The sequence below is a fragment of the Pocillopora verrucosa genome, chromosome 1, assembly GCF_036669915.1.
Source record: "Pocillopora verrucosa isolate sample1 chromosome 1, ASM3666991v2, whole genome shotgun sequence".
Classification (NCBI taxonomy): Eukaryota; Metazoa; Cnidaria; class Anthozoa; order Scleractinia; family Pocilloporidae; genus Pocillopora; species Pocillopora verrucosa.
This window is the reverse complement of record NC_089312.1, coordinates 4,436,938-4,460,553: the sequence shown is the minus strand read 5'-3', so window position 1 is coordinate 4,460,553 and position 23,616 is coordinate 4,436,938. Positions and strand designations below refer to the sequence as shown.

Genomic DNA, 23,616 nt, shown 5'->3' with positions numbered 1-23,616 from the left:
AAGGCTTAAGTGTCTTTCAATAAGCCATGAGAACAATTATGCCCATTCTGAACTGAGATTTAAAATCACAAATGAATACCGCACGCTCAAAATCAAGAGTCGGTCTGTCACTTATTCATACACCGTTAAGCGCGAGACGACTCCCTTTTAATGACCAACCAACGCATAATTAATTTTTCAGCTTCGGGTTCTCACTTTGTACGAATAAATTCGCACACGAAGCCATACTGATCGAAGAAACAGTATTTTGTGGGTCACTGGAAGACCATCAGAAGTCAATCATGTAATGTTGTTTTAATTTCACGGTAGGTAAATAACCTCGAAAACTTTAATGATATGCATTTCAACTAAAGAGTTACTTCTCCACTGGGTTTGAATGTAAATTCCTCGAAGGGCTTTCATTCTAAGGCAAGAGACCCTCTAGATTCACTCTTACTATTTTCAAAGAACCGAGTTTTAATCGACAATTCTATCTTTCAGTTTTGAAAGTTCAACGCACGTTTTTCGTGAATGCTATATTCGAAACTCAAACTCAGCATGTTTTAGGTGCTTTATCCTAGTAGTTAGACTCACAGTTCTTGGCTCATTTCCATTCATTTGAGTAATTCTTATCGTTGATTTTATTGCTGAAAAGAAGGAAAGGCCTTTTGACCTCTTACAACCTGTCGATAACGTCTATGTACTGTTGATCCACGTATCGTGTCATGTTAACTTTTCTAATCGAGGTGTTGAAACTGCGGTTTAGTTCCCCGATCGAGCAAAAACTATTCAGTGACTGTTTTAAATTGATTTTGTTAACGGTCCAAAAGAATAAAAGAGAAAAAAAAACCAACAATAAGGTGACATTGTGATATCGAAACATGGTCACGGCGCTACGGGAATCAACTTGAAAATTTGCGAGAGACCGTCGCGTTCACAGAGTAAATTTTGAAAAGAGAACGTCCGATCGAAGGCGATTTCCTCATTTCCCTTTTGCACATAAAGGAGCTAATAATGATTGTCATTATTGGGAAAGCTTTGTTTCCCAAATTCACATATATTACAGCTCTTCTTCGGGTTTTCGAAAGTGATGAATTTCTGTTATTGTCAAATCCTCATAACTTGGTTGTTGAGCAGGTGTTTTCTGTCCTTTTCAATCGACATTGTTCGGGCGACCAATCGGAAAAGAGCCATCTGCTAAATTACGCTCAGAGGAGTGTGACCGAAACAACACTGCAGCTCGTTCATTTTGCATCTCGCTGCAATTACAACTACGGTAAATTTGAGCGGCTTTATGTAATATACAGTCATTAAGCTTGATTTTGGCGTTGTACGCAATTTCCGAAGGAGGTCCTTTTCGATTTAGCATTCACGATTCGTCCGCACGTCTGACGAATAGAAAAGTTTTCCGGCCTGTGTGTATGGCGAACACCGGAGGCAAACATATGTTGATGACGGGTCTAGTTTATCAGAGAGGATCTGCGCTGCAAAGCGATGACGGCTGATCGGAGAGCTACTTCTTGAAAAAAAATTTTTCTTCAGAGATGCCGAATCTGTCTTTCGGTGGCCCGAGAGATCGCCCGCGTGAGTAGTTATATACAATCAGTTAATTTTTTACGGCATTCTAACCAGATCAAGTCCACAATTGCCCATCGATCTTTGTTTTCAGATCAAAATTGCGGATGTCTAGCACTATGGTAGCAATTCGAGTTTATAGAGTTTGACATAGCTATTTCATGTATGCTCGATGTGTTTACTTTTCATTTCGTCTCACTCATGACTGTTGTGTTGTTACTATATAAGCTGTGCGTAAATGCGTTTGTTGTCAAGCAAAATGACATTCGATTTAATGATCTGAAAGAAAAAGAACAATTACCATAGGCGTAACTTCTCGAGGCGTTAAAAATTGAATTTTCGACGGGTTTTTTATAACCGTATCGCCGTAGGAAACACTAACCTCGTGTTTCAAACGTTTGTTTTGCTTCCATAAACTATTGCGTCAGTGCAGCCGCCCAGCCTTGTTCGGGAAAACAGATTTCGACGCGGGGAAGATTTTCCCTTAAAATTGCTGGAAAGATAACATTTTCCCTTTACTGATCAGATCCGATATTGATCTTGCAGAAGGTTATTCATCTCATCATGATTTGAAAAGAATTCTTATTTTCGCATGTGCAATTAGTTGTAAATTTCTGCTGTTGATTGTTGAGAAAGTTATGATTTTGAATGAAAGTTTTCCAATAATCAGAAGGCGAATTAAAACTGTTTGCATTTTATTTGCGCCAGTGATAAGCAGGAATAATCAACGTCTACTTTTGCCTTTATTCGTTTGGTCATAAACCAAACATCTCATCACGAGAATTTCCAGTTGAAAGTAGTATTGTACATCTCCAATAGATCATAAAATCATTATCCTCAAAACAACAAAAAAGTAACATATGCCCTAAAGGAGCAAGGACAGATTTTGACACAGGGAAGATTTTCTCTTAAAATTGCTGGAAAGATAACATCTTCCCTTTACTGTCTTCCATATTATACATGCATTGCATAGTTGCTGTAATAAATTGCTCTTGACTCTAAAATTTCTCTTTCTGACTGACCACTTTTATATGAGAAAACCTAACACTTGTTTTGGCGGACAGTTTTCCTCTCTGAATGCTTCCTGTACTTAGCCAGATGATATTTAAAGATAAGAACAGCCTAAGCTATACGATAACCTAATCTGTCCTTCCTTTAAGGTGCCCAAATGTGTTTGTGTTAACGATATTACATGCGCTTGGTGAATTTCGGCCATTTATATTGGGTTCGTTAAGCAAGAGATATTGGACATTCTTCAAACACAATGTAAAATTTGCTAGCTTTAATAAGCCTTTTTTTCTTCTTAAGACAAGTTCAGAGTTGGCTTGACTTATACTCTGTAATATTACCTTACTTCAACATCTCCCCATAAAAACCCTGGACTTAGCCATCTGGAAAGTTAATTTTGCATATGCAGATTAAACAACACATTAAATTTTTTCATTCCCAGTTGTACCATCTTGGCCATTTGCGGCACTTTTACATACCCTAAAATTACTAACATTCATCAGTCATGCCTTGTGGTAGTAGTATCAGTAGGGTTCAAAATGGTTCCTAGAAAGAAATAGGGCTCAGAAAATCTTGATCCAATTGGCAAATTCAGGGATCAGCAGGTGTGTGAATTACATAGTCTGTGGGGAAGTTTGGTCTTAACCACTATGTATGTTTTGCCAAAGGAGCTTCAAAGAAAGTGCTTTTCAAGATTTTGGCTTAATTCTTATCAATCAATTTTGGTGTTTTGCTTTGTACATAAACATGATATGTTCTGCAGAGTATGGTCAAGACAAATGAATATAGGTAGATGAAAATAATGAAATTAAAAAAAAACAATACTGGTGGATCATTGGTGAATTAATTGACTTCAGTTAATGTAAGACATCTCAAACTGATTTACATATGGATAAAGGCTGGTTGTTTGCTTTGCTTAAGTTGAAGGAGGCTGCCAGCTGTCTCATGATTTTGTATAGAATTATGTTGTTGGCATCTGAATCCCAACTAAAAATATGATGTTGGAATATCAGTTTCAACAGAGTTTGAACAGTAGTATTTATAAGGTTTTCTGCAAGGCTTAAGGTATATGTACCTTTAAAAAAAGATTGGATGCTTTCAGTATTTCCCAAACCAATCACTCCTTAAAAGGTTGATGTTAGGAGTTCAGGCAGTCAAAAGCTTGAATGGGTTTCTTTGGAAAGAACTTTATTAGTTGAACAATGCTCAAATTTAACTATGATCTATTGCAGTGGGGTTGGACTCTATTAATTAGAAAACTTGAAATTGCTTTGTCTTTGAGAGTGGGTCATGTAGAGGTTAGCCAATCCATAAATCAAAATTGAAACATACTGTCTGATTTAATTTTAATTAGAAACTCTGCTTTCTACAAGTGTAAGTGCCTTGCATTTCCTTGTAAATAAGTGAGGATAAATTTTTGCTCAGTATCATGATTCATGAAGGTTATTTTAACCCCCTCCCCCCTCTCTATAGCTGATTGAAGTGGTTATTCTCTTCACCTGCTTGTGTGAATTATTTTATAATTGCAATGAGAAGTTAATTTTTTAATCACATCAGGGAGTTTAAGGGTCCTTATTTCATTATGGCACTGAGTGTTATGAATGGCTAACTGTATAAGGTTTTTCACAAAGTAAGTGATCATGAGATATTACAAGTGCCCTGATTGGTCAAAAACCGTCTATCCTTTTTGCACTGGTAAACCCATAGAAAATAGAAAAATTTTAAGCTGATTTTAAAAAAGCAATGGAGCAACACTTTCTAACAGTTTACAAAAAAAAAAAAACCACTTAGGATGTTTAGGGAACACTTATAAAGTTTGTCAATCACTCACATCTGGCTTGTGATTTACAGACTTTTATCAAGTTCTTTCATCATTCTGCATGGGTGATTATGCCAGTAACCTGATAGAAAGTGAAGCCTGTTGCTTAATTTACCATCTAGTAAGCTTTTAATTCCAGTAGAGCAAGGAATGTGAGTTACAGTATGATAAAAAAAAATTGTATGTTAGACACAAAATAGTTTGTTATGAGAAATTTCTTGCAGAGGTATCACCCATTGCATTCTCAGATTACATTGACCCCACAATTAAATTTACATAACATCCTGATCAGCAGGTGACTCAAGACTCTTGCTCACTTTCTTGGAGTTCTATAGATGACTTTAGGTAATGAGTGACTGATATTTATTGCTTATTAAATGTACCTATCTAGGAGGCTCTATCTGTGAGCCAATGATGCAGACAACAATGGCAGGAAGAGTGATGTTGATTCATCAGCTGGTGATGAAGGGCGATTTAAAAGAGTTGAAGAAGGAGATTGCAAAGGATATAGGTTTGTTGTGAGGTTTATTACTTGTAAACAGTTCCTTGTCTTCCTAATAGTCTGCTAATGAACATTGTAGATCTCACAATGTCCAAAGCCACTTAATAAGGCCACTATTAACAGCGAGGGGTGAACATTAATACTGGTTGTGGCTGGTCTTTAACATAAAAGTGTTGGGTGAAGGTCATTTGCATGGTATTGATTATAACAGCTAGAATGTCTCTTGTTACTTAATATGAATGACACTCTGCAGTGTCACAGGGGTGAAATGTATACAGCTGTTTCCAGAAAGGTTGGCAGATTGAAGAGTGTAAAGTGTACACTACAACCCTGAAAGGTATTGTAAAAAAATATTCCATCAGGTTACAGTTCTTTGACCTCAGGATTTCAAAGAAATCTGAGAAAACATCTCTGTAATGATGAGGCATCATGGGTTAGATGAATTTATTTATTTATAACATTATTGCATGCACTCTTTTCTTTTTTCCTGACAAACAGCTGTATACATTTAAGGTTACAGTATATGTACTGTACATATTTCTGTTGAACCTGACTTGTTGCTCTAAGTATATATTTAAATTATTGCATGGTATCTTTTGTTAAAGATCTTTTAGATGGCAAGAATAGTGAGGGGATGACACCACTTTTCCAGGCTACAAGCTGTAATAACTTAGAGTGTGTTCAGTTCCTTGTTACATCTGGTGCAAATATTGATGCACGTGACAATGTTGGAAGGACTCCAGTTGCTTTGGCAGCTTATCAGGTAGCAACCAGTAGTAATTTTTCTATATTTTACATCTTATATTGTATTTCTCCGATGATTCCATAATGATTCTATTTGCAGCCTTCCTTCCAATAACTGTGCCCCCTCTCTGATAAGCACCCCCCTTGAATTTGTTTTTGTCAATAAGCACCCCTGTTGAGTAAGCACCCTCATTTCAATAAACATCCCTATTCTGTTTCAGTAGTAGCACTGTAGGAGTTCATGAACATTGATATCAACTGACTGGTCCATCTTCCTTTATAAATTGCTCACTTTAAGTCTCACAGCACAAAAGGTGATCTTTGTCTCAGTTTCTCAACTATCTAATGTTGCCATGGGTGCACAGTTCTTTCAAAGAACAAAAGATCCTGTCTTAGAAACTTTGCAGCCATTGCTTGGCAAGTCATTCTAACATACGAAGTATCCTGAGGGACAACAATTCCATCTTCCAATCTTTTTTGATCCTCTGTTAAATAAACATCAAAGCTTTGCTTCACATTCTGCTGTTTCCCTAAAAAGCAATAAGCACCATGTCCCTAATAAGCAAGTGCCCTACAGGTAGCCAAAGTCAATGAGCTCCTCAGTTGCTAAATTGATTCACTGTGGTAAGCACCTGTGCCCAAGTGCCCTACTTCCCTGACCCTCCTCCCTTACATCCTTAAATGAGAATAGCAATCCAAAGAAAACCTGTTTTTATAGCCACTTTATCTGTAACTTTACTTCAATAACAGCAGAATCAATACAGTTTCATAGTTTCTTGATAAGTGCCACCCTTGATCAAGCACCCCCCTTTCCAATCAGGGCCCCTCCTTTAAGCTGACATTTTAACAGGCTCCTGGGTTTTAATTTGAAGAAGTAGGGTATTTTAGAATTTTTATGAACCTGTCATATATAGGCATAGGATTATGATTATTGTACTTCCATGATTAGAAATGGAGACCTGTTGGTAGAATGCAAGTGAGACTAAAAATTGACTGTGAGAATAAACAATTTTTATTGCCAGTTGTCAGAAGACAATTTCAGTGTCACATTTGGCCTCTTAATCAGCTGGTATTAATCTGAATGCCCCAACTGAAGTAGCAATTATTATAAGATGTCTTCAACAAATTTTATTGGATTGTTTATTCATGCAGTAACAAAAATTCTTTATCCCTAAGGGCTGGCGGGCTGGTCTGTATTACCTACTTGCAAAAGGTGCCAATTGTTTGATTGCTGACAATGATGGCAGACTTCCTCTTCATGCAGCAACATACTTCAGCAATGAAAAGTACACAATCATTGTTTTTTTTTAAATATTATAATATTAATATTTCTTTTGCATATAAGCTCTCTGTTTAGCCTGACCTCTCTGAATCTAATAAACATAATGTCTGGAAACTTCAAAACGTTTTAAGATTCTCTGTAAGAGACCTTATCTCATTTGTTGCTAAATTGAGTATGAGAATACTCAAACTAACAGATAGAAGTTGTTATCATGATCTAACACCAATTTCTCATTACTAATTTACAAGGAAATCTGAAGCAGCTACAGTCAGCAGAATTAACAATTTTATATTGAGAGGTGCCTCTTAGCTCAGTTACCTACCTCTGTGCTTGGCATGCTTTTAATATGGGTGAGACACTAAGACCTTCCCTCAGGTGACATATTGTGATGTAGTTTATAGTGGAGTAATTCTAGGTTGGTACATTGGCAAGAGTATGCCAAATATATATGTACTCGTTGAGTCAGTTATTTTCCACAGGGAAAGTTGGCAAACAAGGTGAGATACTTATCTGGTTGGAGCTTATGATTTCAGTTTCCATTGCAACACTGACTAATAAGAAGAATTACTATTTCAGCTTGGGAGCCAATGGAAGTTGAATGGGAGGGTATGAAATTAATGGTTGAGAATTGAATGAATGGCAATTAATTCTGCTTGACATATCTCTTTTGCCACACAGGTCTCTTGAAGTTCTGCTGCAGCATTTGTCACTTCAAGATGTGGATGTTAGAGACAATGAGGTGTGTTATGCATGTCAATCCATCCTGTAACCATGATTCACCACATCAACAACAGAGTTTTATTATTCATTTAACCACTGTTTATGTAACAAACAATGATAGAAAAATAGAAAGGAAAGCTAGGAGAACAACAATATATACTATGCAGAAAAGGAGCAGAAATCAGTTTTCTAAATACTGAATGTAAAGTTAATTTTTATTGTAGGGAATGACAGCACTTCACTGGGCTGCATTCCATGGCAGGACAGGTCATGTTAGATTGCTGTTGGAAAAGAAAGCTGATCTTCTGTCACGAGACACAGCTGGAAAATTACCTCTTCACTGGGCTGCTCAGGTGTTAAATACATCTTTAACCTTTTACATCTAACATCAGTATGCAAATTCTCCATACTGTTCAATTTTTATTTCCTCTGGTGCTTACCAGGAGAATCTGTTTGACAAATCAAAGCTTCTCAAATTGGTGATCATTTTCTATATTCTCCTGACCTGTACAATTGATTTTAAGGTGACACTGTAGGGAGAGATCAGAAAATGAACAGGCTTGCATGTAATTTGATCTTGACTATACCGTCCCAAACTGGAACATTTTGCAATTGAATTTTACTTAATATTTTTATCATTGCATTGTTTCTCCAATAGAATGGCTATGTATCAACCTGTCAAGTGATGCTTGAAATGTGCGACAGTCACAACCTTGTCAATGGAAAAGACTTCTCAGGACGGTCACCCATTCACTTATCAGCTGCAGCAGGACAGTACTATGTCCTTGTTGAACTGACTGCTGTCCCATTTGCAAATATTGAAGCCTTGGATAATGATGGCAGGTAATAAGAGTCAATCAGATAACACATGTAGATGGTAATCTCGTAGTGGGGCATGCACATTACTTTATTTATCATTATTAAGTGGTAATCACTCTGTGACTGTTGACCCTTTGACCTCTAAGAGTGACTAGCATCTAATTTCTCCTTACAATTTAACCCCTGAATCAAATGTTAAGGTCAGGAGAATAAAGAAAATGATCCTAAACTAAGGAAACTCTTGATTGTAAAACAAATTCTCCTCGTCAGCACCTCAGAAAAAGTATACAGAGCAGTATGGAGAATATGTATACCGAGGTTCTTGAACTAAACCCCAGTCATTGAGCTTATGAAAGCAGACCAAACTCAGAATCTGAACAGCTGTGCACCCAGTCCCCTCCCCTAACTCAACAATAACCCTTACCAGTTATCAGTTGACTGTTGTTGGATAAGGGGAGGGGAAGGTGAGCAGTTGCTTAGATTCTGACTTTGGAACAGTGTGGAGAGAATACATATTGATGTTAGTACAAAGAGGGTTATGATCATTTTGCACTCAACAGTATAGCATCAAGAAAAACTGATTGTACCTTGGCTGATGGTAAAGATAATCTATGTTTTCTAGGAACTAATCTGTTTATCAGTCCATCTTTGAAAACATTTGCAACTTCCAAAAAAATGTCTATAACATTATTTATTTTTGTGTGATAGAACTCCTCTTCACTGGGCAGCAGCTACTGGGCATGCTGATTGTGTTGCTCATTTGCTGAGACTTGAAAGTGACAAGGAAGCTGAAGACAAACATGGTGGAACTCCGTTACAGTATGCTCAACAGGGACACCACTCTGTCTGCTCTCAGTTGTTAATGGCTCATGATCCTAAAAATCCTCTTGCTACAGAAGTACCAATGAGAAAAGGTAATTCTGCTCTGATTTTGTAGTTACAACATAAAAAGGTTAATGTTTTATGATGAAAGAAGACTATAGTTGAATGCATAACCCACCTGAGGAAAATAAATTTAACCCTTTAACTCACATGAGTGACCAAGACAGAATTTCTCCTTACAATATATGTATCAATACAATATCAAGCAGACAAATGATGATGATAAAGAAGAGTACCAATTAGGGGATTATTAGTTGATCCAATGACAAATTCTCTAAACTATCATCATAAGAATTGTTTGGGGACAGTGAGGAGAATTTCTAATTAGATCTTGGGAGTGAGAGAATTAAGGGGTTTACTCATAACTAATTGAATCAGACAAAGCAGTCAAATACCTGTCATGTTCTGGAATACATTTTTTCCTTTGTCTGCATGGCTACTACAAAATCTTTGGAAAACACTGACCATCATCGTTGTAGGAAAAGTAATGATGCTGATGTTGGCAACCTTAACTTGGGTTTCCTGTGTAGATCACTTCTTTATGAAGATTATTAGGAAACTCAATGTCACAATTGGTTTACATAAGTCTCTCCCGAGAAAACTTTTGTCTCAGTGTGTAGATAATTGTTTAAACCCTACTCAGGTTGAACTACTTAAAGTGTACGATCAGTATGCATATTCTCTATACTGTTCTCCATACATTTGCTGAGGTTCTGACAAGGAGAATTTGTTTAACAATCAAGGGGTTCTTTAATTAGTTGGTGTTCTTTTCTTTTTTTCTTGTGACCTCATAATCACGTGATTCAGGGGTGATATTGTAAGGAGAAATTAGGTGCTAGACACTCTAAGGGGTTATAAAGAGTTAAAAGATGTACCATTGCAAGTCTGATGTGAATTTGAAAAAATGTGAGATTGAATTTATGTTACAAGACTTATAAAGATTTTTATAGAAAGATTTTTGGCTCTTTGAACTGATATCAACAAAGACCACATTTAGAATAACTGAACCGTACTAAAAATTTTATTTGGATAATCATACATGCTCAATAATCTCTATCTCTATTCTCTAAGTTGAATAAGTCTTTCAAGGGCTAAAAAAATATATAGTGCTTCTTCTGTCTGATCATATTAATTTTTTGGAATTAAATTGATCATTATAGAGTCTTACATTGCAGACTTAATGAACATTGGAATCACATGCAAATGAAAAAAATTATAAGCTGGCGATCTGATGTTGAAATGAAAACATTTTATGAAATTACAATCATTAAAAATAGGATAGCTATAATTTTTTTTTTGTGCAGAGTTAAAGATGTACACAACCCTCTGTGGGTATTGTGATGATGTTTTCTACATAATTTCGTGACATCCAGTTTTGTTGCTTGTGTTGAGGTTTTACAACAGGTATCAGAGTGAAATAATATTCACCTTAAGTGACTTCAGGTTTTTATTTCCCCTCCAGCTGCTCTTTTTCCTATTATGTCCTTTTGGCTGTTTTTTGATATGCAAATTTACACCTGCCTCTGTACGTACAAATAATTATTGTTTTATGTTTTGCAAAAAACAATCTTAGTATTGTTGCTAAATAGAGGACTTGCAATGTGAAAACTCTTGTAAATGTGGCTTATGATGATGAAGCAAGAAATTTGTCTTGCCCTATATTTTAAATACCACTAATAAATTTTTTTAATTTGTTTAAGTTTTACATTTGATCTCTTTCTTGGCTGTTTTTAATTATCAAAACATACCTTTTTTAATTTTACAAGAAGTAGGCTTCTGTCTTCAATTAATTCATCTTTTGTTTGGGGTTTGTTTGCTGAAATTAAATACTGTTTGAAATTTGCATTTTAGACAAGAGACAGGTTTTGCCCAGTGTGTGGTAGATAACATCAGTTTTAGATTTGCATGCTATTTTGAACACATGATTGTCGCCGCTGATTACATGGTTGGAGTTTACTTTTCAAAACCGGTGGACACTGTATTATTTATATCAGACTGTGAACTCTTTTGTGTATAAAGTAAGGACTTAATTCATCCATGCAGTTTTTAAATATTCATTTGGTTTATGGTAAGAGTGTCTGTTCAGAGGGTCATTATGTTACTTTTAGCTTTCGTTTTATATGTATGGAGGTTCTCAAGTGATTGTTTTTATGTGGAAATGTGTCAAATGCAGGTACGCAAATATTCACTGTCACATACTTTCCATTTTTAGACTAAGAGGCCTTTGTGAAACAATAACATGCAGCTTATTGCTGCAGTATACTTTAAAGAACTGATTTTCAATTGGTAGAAAAAATTATGAATTTGCTTTCATGCATATTATCTAACATTTAGATATAATGTTAGCTTTAAAATTGTTCAGAGTTTTAACACATTTGAAGCATAATTCTGTTATGAATTTCAGTTCTAGTAAGTTGCAGGTATATTCTGTGGATTTTCGTTCACCGTTTTGTCAGGAGAGCATTACACAGTCAAGCTTGATTCATTTTTCAATGTACAATTTTACAGGGATAAGAAATTATGATATAACTTTTAATTGTTCTATAAAATGTATATATTATTAAACTTTGTACCATGGAATATGATAAGATTTTTTAAAATTGTTATGTTTTTTTAAGCAGCCAATTGTGTGCATATCTTTACCTTAATATCTTGCCTGCAAGTTCTGTGAGTTGAGATACACCATACACATTCCACTCTGATTTTTTTTAGTCAAAGGCAGGAAATTCTTGTATCCTAAGTACCAGCATTTTCTGATTAAGAGTATATTTATTCAATCATATCCAAAGATACATCAGATTTTCCAAACTGTTCTAAATATTTTTAGTGATGTTCCAAATATGTTCTTATCAGGTATCATAGAGTGTTAATACATTCAAACTAGTCTTTGGTGGACTTTCTTCCACAAACAAAGTATTCCACTTATGTACCATCATTTGCAAAGACTTTTCTTTTCTTGTACTGAAATGTAAGTTCATTTAACATTTTACTTTTATAGGAATGTGTCATATTGCAGAGAAATGAAGGAAAAAAAACAAAGCGAAACAAAGAATCTTCACCTGTTTACATACAGTTTCTCAACTTTGTGCCAATTAAAATGAACAAACATTCTAGCTTTCACCTTGTTAAGGCAGACATGGTTTTTTTAAATATAAAAAAACATTATTTTAAAACTTAAGATGCTCTCAGACCCACATTGTTAGATTAAAGCTTGTCATTAAGTTTCAACTTTTTTTTTTTATCACTATATCAATGTGACTATGGCTGCAGAAAACAGTAAAAAACATCAGAACTAATTTCATTTGAGACCAAATTTTTATCCTTGTCTTTACCATAAGATAAACTAACTTTCATAACTAAATTCCTTCCTCTCTGACCCTACTACAGGAAAATCTCAATGTGCTATTTCTTATTGAAGGTTTTTCTTTTCCTGTAAATTCTCTTTGTACTAGGTTCACCTGCAGAAAGTCTTCCTCTTCCTGAAAATAGTCGATGTGGATCAGATGGTGTCCAGCTTTTTAATCAAATCCATGATGGAGTAACAAATGGTTTTGATTCTCAGCTTCAAACAGATCCCAGTGATTCAGAGGTGCAAGAAATCCTTGGCAACAGTACGACAACTGTACAAGTTCTTGTGGAAATGAACCGGGAAGAAGAGAATGGCATAGAAACAGGTTGGGGACTGATCAAGCAGAGTTGATTTTTTTTTGCATGTCTCTTGCTCCCCCCTATAGTGAGGAATCTCAGTATCCTAGAATCTTTAGCAAATCTTGTTTTCAGTTTCGAGATTCTCTTGAAGATGAAATGGGTAGAAATATTTTGCATTGTAGTAGTTTTTGGGTCTCTTTTCAGAAGCCAAGGGCAGAGCATATAAACTATGCACTTGATTTTATACTTTTTGTTTTTGTTATTTTTGCAGTTGAGAAAATGTTAATTTTTTATTGTTTCCTTTGTTTATTTGTTTTATTGGAGATCATGTTATTTTGTTGTGATTTTCTCTTATATTACTGACCAGGTGGATACTGCAACTGTGCAGTGAAGTTATGCATGCATAGTGACTAATTTTCGGGGTATTTTCTGTACAGGGGACATGGTTTCATTGCTGCATGATGTTAGTGCATGGCCCAGTATTACACCCCCGGCATCACCCTGTAGGTTGATATCATCTTTATCTACTGTAATGTAGATAAAAATTTAAAAATGAGTTCTTTCTTTCACGTTAATGTAGATAGACAATTAGACATAGTTAATCGTTGCAAGCTTCAGGAGCTTGTAGGATCAGCAGTGATTGTTATAAGTGCAGGCTCTCATTGCACCTTTGCTACTGCTGGCTCCTTAAGATTTAGAGGAGTTGTGTATCACCTGTTCCTCAATGATCCAGAGGGCTTTAGTAGTTGTTTTTTTTTTTTTTTTTCAATTATTCCTTCACACCATTCCCCCCCCCCCTCCTTATTCCCCTTCCACCAACTCAAATAGTGTTAGAACTGAAGATACTTTGATTTTATCAACTGAGTTGTGATAATGTTCTAAACTGGAAAATGAAGTTTCAAGGTGTTAACTCTTTACCATTCCCTCTGTCAAAGGGCTACTGCTCAAAACATCCATTTTAGAAACCCTTTACGGCAGCCAATTTTTACTGTAATGTAGATAAAAATTTAAAAATGAGTTCTTTCTTTCACGTTAATGTAGATAGACAATTAGACATAGTTAATCGTTGCAAGCTTCAGGAGCTTGTAGGATCAGCAGTGATTGTTATAAGTGCAGGCTCTCATTGCACCTTTGCTACTGCTGGCTCCTTAAGATTTAGAGGAGTTGTGTATCACCTGTTCCTCAATGATCCAGAGGGCTTTAGTAGTTGTTTTTTTTTTTTTTTTCAATTATTCCTTCACACCATTCCCCCCCCCCCCCTCCTTATTCCCCTTCCACCAACTCAAATAGTGTTAGAACTGAAGATACTTTGATTTTATCAACTGAGTTGTGATAATGTTCTAAACTGGAAAATGAAGTTTCAAGGTGTTAACTCTTTACCATTCCCTCTGTCAAAGGGCTACTGCTCAAAACATCCATTTTAGAAACCCTTTACGGCAGCCAATTTGCATTATCACAACTCAGGTTATAAAACTCAGTCATCTTATTGTACCACCACTGATGGAATACCACAGTTGCTATAAGACTTGCTCCTTCTATCAACTAATGTTAGCTGGTGCCTTGAGTGGAGACTCATGGCAGTCTTATATCCGGGGGTCTGCAAGCCACTTAAGGGAAGACTCTGAATATTGCAGACACCTACCTTTTACATAAGTAAGGTAGCAGTTTAAGTGGCAAATTACATTGTTTTTACTATGTAAAAATTTAAACTTTTAAAACTTTTTCTCATTTGGTAAGTGGTTTGGTTGGTATTTATACCACCAGGCAACTGGCTCTGCCAGATTACAAGTACATGAATCTAAGGATTATAGGTACAATTATTAAGTAAGTTTTCTTTTTGAGAAATGTCCTCTAGTGATTGAAGGAATCTTTTCCTAGATTTCCTTCATCCCAACTTGAATGGAGAGCGTGACACAGGCGGCTACAGCAGTGAGGAGGACAGTCGCTACCCCCCACAGATGGCTCTCACACCCATACCATCCTCACCCGTACCCCCAGAGGATGGCAAGCACAGCAATCCAACAAGACCACCCATCTTGCCAAGATTTAGTTTTGAGGTATGACTCAATTGCCTTATTAGTCAGTTTCTCGTAATGAATTTTACACTACGACAGTCAATTTCCGTTGTAGTGAAAATTTCTGTTCGAGGTAATTGGGTATCGATGAAGTTTGAAGAAATTAAATAAAAAAGATCTTTAACGAAATTTAAATTGGGGGTCTCAGGCAATTGGGTTGTCTCGCGCAGATTTTTTTTAGAGGTATGTCGATCTCTCAAAATATGTACTAAGATCCGGAATTGACGAGAATTGCTTTGTTTGATACTCCACCTGTGGGCTGACCTGTTTTCTCTAGGACTGATGCAAAATTTCTCAGCAGTCACGAGAAGTGCGGGCCACATTTTACCTCGTATTTGACAAGGAGGGTAGCAAAGGGTTTTTACCTGACGCGTAATTAATGCCAAAATCAATATGTGATGCGTTGATTTTACAGAGAACCGAGCGTGATTCGTGAATTTATGAATCAGAGTAAGGCGTGATTTGCCTCCTGAAATATACGCGACCCGTGATTCCTTTTTTCTGTTAGCTCGTGAAAACTTCAAGATTTCCCTGAAACCTCGTACACGAGGGGAGAGATTTGAAGTTTCCCTTTTAAATATGTAACGCGTGCATCAAAACGGGATCGGGGCCCCTTTTCTTTACAAAGTTTCCTCTTTAAATTTCTCGAAAGTGAACATCACGGATTCTTTTCACAACCACTTTTTTTCCCTTTTTTTTTTAGGATCAAGCCCCCATTGTAAGACCTTCAGGCGCTCCAGTTCCTGCCCTTGCACCTATCAAATCAAAGACAATGCCTGAAAGGTTACGACTGGACAACTACAAACCCACCCCGCTGAAACCAGTAGAAATGAAGCCACCCTCCCCATCCACAGAGTTACTTTTGGCACCACTGAAGATAGCTAAAGCAAAACAAAGCCCTGTACCAGTGAATGCAAAAACGCAGCATTCGAGTCCTACTACAGGTAGTCCGAGAGAAGCGGGGACTCCAGATATTAATGACATATACTGGGCGCGTAAAGGAAAAGTGAAGGCTGACACGCTCACACTTAACACTGTCAGGTTTGTTTCCAGCTAAGTTCTGGAGAATGATTTGAAAATCTCTAGTTACGTTTTTCCTCGTTCCGCTCCAGATATTATAACTACGCAATTGGCTCCAGTTGCATTTGTTGGCACACCAGTAGGTCCATTTTTCCTGCGCTTAGCACCAATTACATTTGTTCGCGCCTTCGGCACCGATTGAACTTTTTGCATTTTTCTCGCGTATGAAGCTAGTCGCAATTTTTTTCCCTCGTAGTTAGCATAATTCACCTTTTTTCCTTGTTTGACACTAGTTTTTTTCTTTCTTTGCGTTAGGCAACAGTTGTTTTGTCAAGAGAAAGATCTATTTAATTGTCTCACTTTGTAGTCGTCTTTTTTCATTTCTCAGTGATAATTTGGAGTCAGATTTATACCGTAAGGTGAAAGACAAGCGTCCTTCCGCAGCTAGTGCTGCTGGCCAGATCCTGCCTGCAATCTCAGACAAATCGAGTCACGTGACCCAAGTTCAAGGATCCAGGCAGGATCAGTTAGGTTGGTTTTTTTTTTTTTTTTTTTTTTTTTGGGGGGGGGGGATCAAAAATAACCCCACGGGTTTGTTGGGGCATCGGAAATTGATTAATTAGTGTCTTTGACTCAGATTTTATTGTTTATACTCGTGAGTCGATGACTCTTTTGCTATCCAGGTATTAGCCGACAAATTTCATCACAAATTTTGAGTTTTGCTTGCTTAGAACTCTCATAAATTGTAAGTAATGTGTTAATTGCGGTTTATAAAGCGGATCGTTTATTTTTCAGAGGCAAAAAAGAAACACAGGAGAAGAACTTCGAAAAACCGTAGTATTCCAGAAGATTTAGGTAAGCTCTACCGTAGCTTTGCAGCTAAGATAGCTGCCTCGCTAACGAGTACACCTCACAGTTGTCTTTTAATTAGAATAATTTTTTCGTGTCTTTCTAGATGTAACGGACGGGTTTGTCGAAGAGACCGTTGAAGAAGACGCCAAGTCAAACAGAAGTGTAGGAAATTTGAAAGAAAAACCGAAGAAAAAGAAGAAAGTACGGAAAGTTATGAGCTGGAACTTTTGATGAGAATTGTAGAGATGTCTTAAAAATGCCCAAAGACACTTAGTGGCACACGGCCTCAGGTACATCTACTTGTAGAGCTCAGAGACACGGCGGAAATATGTCCCTGTGGGGGGGGGGGGGGCTTCAAACAGATGGAGCTTAGCCTCACGAAAACGAGGCGAACATGCTAGAGCCCCTAACACATTTTCAGAGCCCCCACTCCCTTACCCCATACTTCTCTTTGTTCCGACTCGAAGAACGAGGAGTAGAATGAGAGGGATTACCATGAGCGAAAGGATTAAACTCCTTTTCACGTGGAAAGTGTATTACATGATCATCGATTTTCTCAGCCTTGGTATGAGATGCCGTAAATGATTAGGGGCTGGTCATGACCTTTCCAATTTTTGCGCTCGTTTGATAACATGGAGCATTCATATTCTGCGCAGACTACGTGCCTTTAGAAGGTAAAAATACAAGAAAGACTTTACTATTAGAGATCGCTCCTAGGTTATCGCCAGGGAAGGGGAGAGGGGGGGTTAAGCTGAACGGCATGTTCTTTTGACGACTGTACAACTGCTGAGCTTCTTAAATGAAATTTTAGCTTTAAGGGGGGGGGGGGTGGGTCCTTCTCAACTACATGGCCAGTTGCTATTGAAAAAATTTACGGCCATATCTTCCGTTCCAGAACGACATGCTTTTCTGCATAAAATGTAAATAATCTCCTTTAAAAATTATTTTAATTACCCTTTGAGACACGAAAACTTTTCACACTTGCCGCCAATTTTTGTGGTCGGTCGCGGGCTGGGACTTCTCACGCGAGAGTACCACTGACAATTCTTTGGCTTAATTTGTTCTTAGCAACAGCACTTGTATTTACGAAGGACCCCTCTCAAATAAATATCTTCTGCATTCTACCAATACATTAGGATTGACTGAACCTTTCAGTGATCCGTGGCCTGCATATTCAGGCTCCTGAATTAGGCAAGAGGGGAGAGGAGAGAGGTTGAATGGGATAAAAGTGTTGACTGTCATTGGCGACTGCTCCTCTCTCCGACCTTATCTTATCAACAAATCTTACACTCCCACCCCCTCCCCCACCGGCGATAAATTATAGCTTCTTTCTTCAGGGAAGTCATTTTATTTGTGATGTACCTCTATGCTGTCTCACATACAACTAATTACAAAGAGCCTTCTATCAATGGACAACAAAAAAATAATAATCCTCGCGATAAACTATTTTCGACGTAAATAGCAAACCATTTCTTGTGATTTAAATTTCCTATGGAGCTCTTAAGAAGTAAACGAGGGGTGCGCATAGTCTCGTTTTTAAACCTTTCACGGCCAAGCCGTTCCAGTTACATGGTAGGATCTAGGGTGTGCGTCCCATAACTAGGTTTTACCAACCGCACACAGAAGTTCATTAGAACCATTGCAGTCCAATGAAAATGATCATAACTGTTGTATAAATTTATACTATTTGTCAGATGTTGAAATCATTTCATATTTTATGAAAGAATGAATGCTTAACGACCAAACAAACCATACGTTTTAAATACTAATCATGAACGATTTCAATTTGTATAGGGTTGAGCGAAGTATTTATTATGAATCGATGTAGATATATTTTAAGACAACGGATAAGTCGAAAAAAATCCTTAAAAAATTGCAATCTCGTCCCCATGGCCTTTTCCCTTACTTGGGGGTGGGGTGGGCTACCCCCAAGTAAGGGAAAAGACCATGGGAACGAGGCTGAAGAAAATTGGTCAAGGTAATTGTCGGGATCAATGTTAATATCTGAGAAAATGCGCTTCCACAATTCCCCTAACGCAGCTTTAGGGGAAGGGGTAGGTGTGCATTTCCTTTGACATTGATGCAAATGTCGCCTGTGTCAGGAGATGGGCTCCTGTCTTTGTCTTGCTCCTCCGAAAACATAAATGTACGTGGAATGTTTTGGACGAAATATGTTTCCTTATGATAACTGTGCTTTTCGTTTCATTTTGAAAAATTTAACCGTCCTCGTTAACGAGCTGTTACCACGGCTCTTTTTATGATGTGTTTTTATTATGTGTGAGAGAAAGATTAATGACTTTGGTAACAAGGCTATTATCGATATATTCGGTAACTGAGCTAATGGCTTCAAATTTATTTAATAATTTAATTGAATTCTATAATACAGATATAAAATATTTATTATGAAAGCAATAGACGATTTTATTAATTTATTAGACATTTATAACAATTGATTAATTTATTTTTAGAGATATATTATGATGTACAAATGAAATCAGAAGTACATATATAATTATACTTCATGAACGTGACCAACTAATTTGCTAGTCAGCTGTTAACAAATATCGTCAAGAAACATTCCAAAATCTGTGACGCCTGTGTAGGTTTATTATTCTTTTCGCAGAACCGTTTGGGCTGGTCTCTTACCCTTTTTAGTGCTTCGGCGCAGTCGTTTTCTCGCCTGCGGGAAATTCTAAGGCCTTTGGCAACGCGAGTCGGCGACAGGTTTGCAAGCTGTCTAGCACTGAAAATATTAGGGCCAGATCCTCGGCAAACTTATCGGCGACTCGTCTCAAATCTTCTTTCCCTGGGCGGAAAACGTGCCTCCGGCAGCACTATTAGGCTGATTTAGCAAGACAACGGGAACCTCATTTGACGACGGCGCGCGCAGTGCAAATACCCAAATATGGTCAAATTAGAACAGAATCCAGACTATTCCGCTCGCTCTCCCGTCTTCATCTGACGTTCCCGTCCTATTGCTAAATCAGCCTATTAATTAGGGCCTACTTGCACGCTAGGTCACGGTAGTTAGTCTCCTTCACAGTTGTTGCTCGTCGAGCTATACATGTATGTTCCAAAAAAAAAAAGAGATCAACCCTTTATTTTTTGATAGTAAGTGGGGAGATTGGAATATTTTCAAGACGACCACACTTTTCTACGTCTTCGTCTGTGCCATATTTTTTTTCCATTTGCTTCTTTCTGCTGATCAGATCCACCAAAAATCTTTTTCTTTCCTCTTTTTTTAAAATCTTTTAAGCGAGCAATCTCTCCTCGTCCCCTTCCTTCCCCGAAAAAGTAGTTAATCCAATGACTTAGGGTACCTCTCACTGCCATTACCCCCATGCAATCTCTTTTCTTTACAGGAACCTTTAGGGCCGAGGGTGCACACGCATGACGCCACACGAGGCGTTAACAAAATGCTCGAAAGAATAAACCGCTGAACTTTCCAAAATGACATCGCTTTCTTTCGGAGAATCACACACACACAGCAAACGGCACTGCTCTTTACAGTCCAATAGGGCTGTATTTTTTACCTTCCTCCAAAAAGGTGCATATTCAATGATAGTTCAGCGTCGTAACTCTTTCTAACGGCTTTTTCAAGCTCTGCAATAACTATTGGAGTCTGGTTTAAGTTCAGTGTGACAGCTGAGTTTAGACCTACCATATCGTCGTAATTTAGCTTTATTGTCTAAATGTCTGTTTATGATTAAATTTAAAGTGAGACTAACAATCAGTTCTCATTTTACATCTAATATCCTCGTTAATTATGTCTCTGGACAAGACCCCATTACTCTTGCTCTCGACGAGGTGAAATAACGTTTTACTATGAAAAAAGAAGGCAATTTCACATTAATCACTTCACTGGTAACGAAAAGGATGATTCACCTCCCTTAGGTCTCAGTGGGTGAGCTTTTTCTGCACGAGCTCGCACGTGCAGTGGGTCGGGAATTTTCATCTTCCCTTCTGACTGAAGCGGGAGCGATGCCGTTACTAAGCCATTTTAAGTCACGTGATCAGACCAACGATCTCACGCGACCTCACGCGATCTTGTTTTATCAGATGTTCGTTCCCAGTCGCTCCCTGTGGTTATTAAAAAAGCACTGCGCGTCTACTGCGCATAAATTTCCTATTATTACTGCTGGTTGTTACGCGAGTGCATGGTAGAAATTCAAAGAACATGGCTCTTGAAGAAGTTAACTCCAACACGGAATTTGATAAAATCTTGGGTAATTCTTCCAGGTGAGTTAATTTCCTATGTTTCAACCTGCCTATAATTTTTTCTCTGCTGATAGCAAAACCAATGTTTGTTACGAAATCGCGGGAACATAAATTATGTCCTGTCCTAATACGAAAAGGAATCGAGATCGCCGCAAGCTTAGGTGATACAGAAAATGCTCGGTTTAATTTTGGCTTTCTCGACACGATCAACTCCATTTGTACAAGGTAAGTTCAGATGACACTTTACTTATAAAATTAAAGATAAGCTTTGCTTAGAAACTTCCAGCTTCGAACTTGACAACCAAAAATGTCAAATTGAATGCAATTAACTTAAGTTACATTTATTTTCATTACGAGATTTTTTTGGCGAGAAACGCTACCAAGGCTTGGTGTTTCTAGTTTGTAAAGTCCGTTTCTTTCTATTGTTTAATATTTCAATTGTGACTTAAATTTCAAATTGAAACTTTATTGATTTTTTGAGGCTCACCAAAAATTCGGCCGATCACCCTTAATATTTAATCCTGTATGAAAGATGATGGAGCATAATTTGACTGTCATTTCAGTGTATGTTCACTAGAATTTTAGAGTGAACTCAAATTATTATAGATTAATTTGAAGTCTCCGTTTTTAAATAGAAAATGTCAAATACATAGTTCGCGTGTGTGTTGTAGCATAATGTCCATGTTGTAAAGCTGTTAGCTTTAAATGCTTAGTTTTATGTTTTTCTTGTTTTATTTTTACAGGAAAAGAAAATAAACATAACATTTGTTACTGTTAGGGTGGTGCTTCGTAAATTATGCATGCTTGAAAACATGTACACCAGGCATATTTTGCGTGGAAGGAGTTTGGAATATTTTTCTTTAGGGTCCCTGTTGAAATGTTGATAACCTCCAATTTATTTTGCTGTCTTTGTTTATTTTTTGACTGTTTTTTTTCCAATTGGCAATAAGATGACCTAAGGAAAGAGAGTATTTTTTAAAGACTAGCAATGTGCTTTGTCCTGTGATACATGAAAAAAATGTGTCACTGTTGTAGGTGCTGGTGTCTTGGTTGTATTAAACAAAATCCCCTGTCTTCTTTTTTTAATCAATTTTAGTGCCCTTACTGTGGTACATTTCCATGCTCCATGGGCTCTTCAATGTAAACAGATGAATGAAGTGATGACAGAGTTGGCAAAGGAGAACTCACATGTCAAATTTGTGAAGGTCAGTCCCATTGTTGGAAAGTCCTAGGGGACAATTCATTATTAATCACAGGGTGTGGAGGATTTTGTTTGTGTCTCCATGATATGAACTTGATCCTCCTATAAGGCTCTGTAATATTCTCAGGAACCCCTCCCTCCCCTCCCCCATTGCATTCAACTGGCAGTAATTTTTTTCATTGTCCCCCTTTACACTCTGTTGGTAATAACTGATCACCTCTCTGTTCCTCCTGAAAACCATGTGATCATCTCCCAGGATCCTTTGCAACCTCCTCCTTGGCAATAAATAGTCTCTAAGTGAGATGTACTGACATCAACTTTACATTGATAAACTCCTGCAAACACAGCACAACAATTTCAATAATCAATACATTATTTTGCCAGACCAACTTCTGTCCCACATATTTTTTGTTTGTAGCTTGAGGCTGAGAATCTACCAGAAATATCTCTTAAATATGAAATAAGTGCAGTTCCAACATTTCTCCTTTTCAAGGTGGGTAAATTCTCTACACCCTAATTTTAGTATGCATATTCTCCATACTGTTCTCTTTACATTTCCTAATTTTATGACAAGGAGAATTTGTTTAACAATCAAGAGCTTCTTTAGTTGGTAATCATTTCCTTTATTCTTCTGTAATGTGTGATTTGGGGAAGGAGGGGGTGGGCTGGGCTGGGAGATATTGTAAAGAGAGATAATATGCCAGTCAATCAGCAGAGGGTCAAGGACAACAGGATAGGATTGGATAAGATTTGCGTTTCCCATTGTGGGAGTCCTTACCACCCAGGTTAATCTGATTGACCCTTTCTCTGTTAGTAGTGATAAAAAATAATTTTCTCCTTACAGTATCAATACCTTTCTACGCAGAGAGGAAATAAAAATTTTGACTTGGTGTTATTTTTCTATTTGACACTAAATACTCGTTGTGAAAATTAAAAGAAATGTATGGCTGTCAGTGTAAAAAAATCATATTTCGATCTTGGAAGTGGAAGGGTCAGCTAACCCTTCAGTGTTAATACTTCAAGCTTAACTTCAGTGAGAAGTAGAAGGATGTGGCTAATTACCATATGATGCTCAAAGTGGATACTAAGTGTGGTTTGCCATTGGCATCCCACAAAAATAATGGCAATAATTTTGATTACTGAGATAATGAGGATAACTGCGTCAATCATTATTAGTAAACTTGTTGGACATGACTTTTAACTTGTTTATGTTTAGAACCAAAAGGTTGTGGATCGGTTGGATGGAGCAAATGCTCCAGCCTTGACCAAGAA

General features: G+C 37.2%; 2 protein-coding genes across 4 annotated transcripts in view; both read left to right on the top strand.

The window, feature by feature from the left end:
* The first annotated feature begins 203 nt into the window (after nucleotides 1-203).
* Nucleotides 204-19,693, top strand: LOC131800175 (ankyrin repeat domain-containing protein 55). 3 transcript variants are annotated; one of them, XM_059117864.2, is made up of 15 exons: nucleotides 204-305; nucleotides 4,773-4,892; nucleotides 5,489-5,646; nucleotides 6,804-6,913; nucleotides 7,588-7,648; nucleotides 7,854-7,982; nucleotides 8,288-8,472; nucleotides 9,157-9,362; nucleotides 12,783-13,004; nucleotides 13,416-13,481; nucleotides 14,857-15,035; nucleotides 15,757-16,094; nucleotides 16,462-16,604; nucleotides 16,869-16,928; nucleotides 17,029-19,693. In XM_059117864.2, the coding sequence occupies exons 2-15, from the start codon at nucleotides 4,793-4,795 to the stop codon at nucleotides 17,154-17,156; spliced, it is 2,085 nt and encodes a 694-aa protein (XP_058973847.2). In that variant the 5' UTR covers nucleotides 204-305; nucleotides 4,773-4,792; the 3' UTR covers nucleotides 17,157-19,693. The 3 variants fall into 3 exon arrangements, with proteins under 3 accessions (XP_058973847.2, XP_058973845.2, XP_058973848.2); XM_059117862.2 differs by lacking the exon at nucleotides 204-305 and adding an exon at nucleotides 1,198-1,563; XM_059117865.2 differs by lacking the exons at nucleotides 204-305; nucleotides 13,416-13,481 and adding an exon at nucleotides 1,198-1,563.
* A 1,366-nt stretch (nucleotides 19,694-21,059) lies between these two features.
* The window catches only part of LOC131800107 (glutaredoxin-3), an 8,193-nt gene continuing 5,636 nt past the window's right edge, over nucleotides 21,060-23,616 (top strand). Inside the window, exons 1-4 of the mRNA XM_059117790.2 lie at nucleotides 21,060-21,164; nucleotides 22,240-22,348; nucleotides 22,763-22,837; nucleotides 23,561-23,616. The exon at nucleotides 23,561-23,616 is cut by the window's right edge and continues 67 nt beyond it. Of these exons, the coding sequence (XP_058973773.2) occupies nucleotides 21,103-21,164; nucleotides 22,240-22,348; nucleotides 22,763-22,837; nucleotides 23,561-23,616 (302 nt within the window). The 5' untranslated portion in view covers nucleotides 21,060-21,102. The remainder of the gene's footprint in view (nucleotides 21,165-22,239; nucleotides 22,349-22,762; nucleotides 22,838-23,560) is intronic.

Bases quoted from the DNA above. Each gene is read 5' to 3' on its own strand.
- LOC131800175 (XM_059117862.2), top strand. From the start codon at position 1,524: ATGCCGAATCTGTCTTTCGGTGGCCCGAGAGATCGCCCGC. The intron at 1,564-4,772 runs GTGAGTAGTTAT...GTACCTATCTAG, and splicing joins TGGCCCGAGAGATCGCCCGC to GAGGCTCTATCTGTGAGCCA. The intron at 13,005-13,415 runs GTTGGGGACTGA...TTTTCTGTACAG, and splicing joins AGAGAATGGCATAGAAACAG to GGGACATGGTTTCATTGCTG.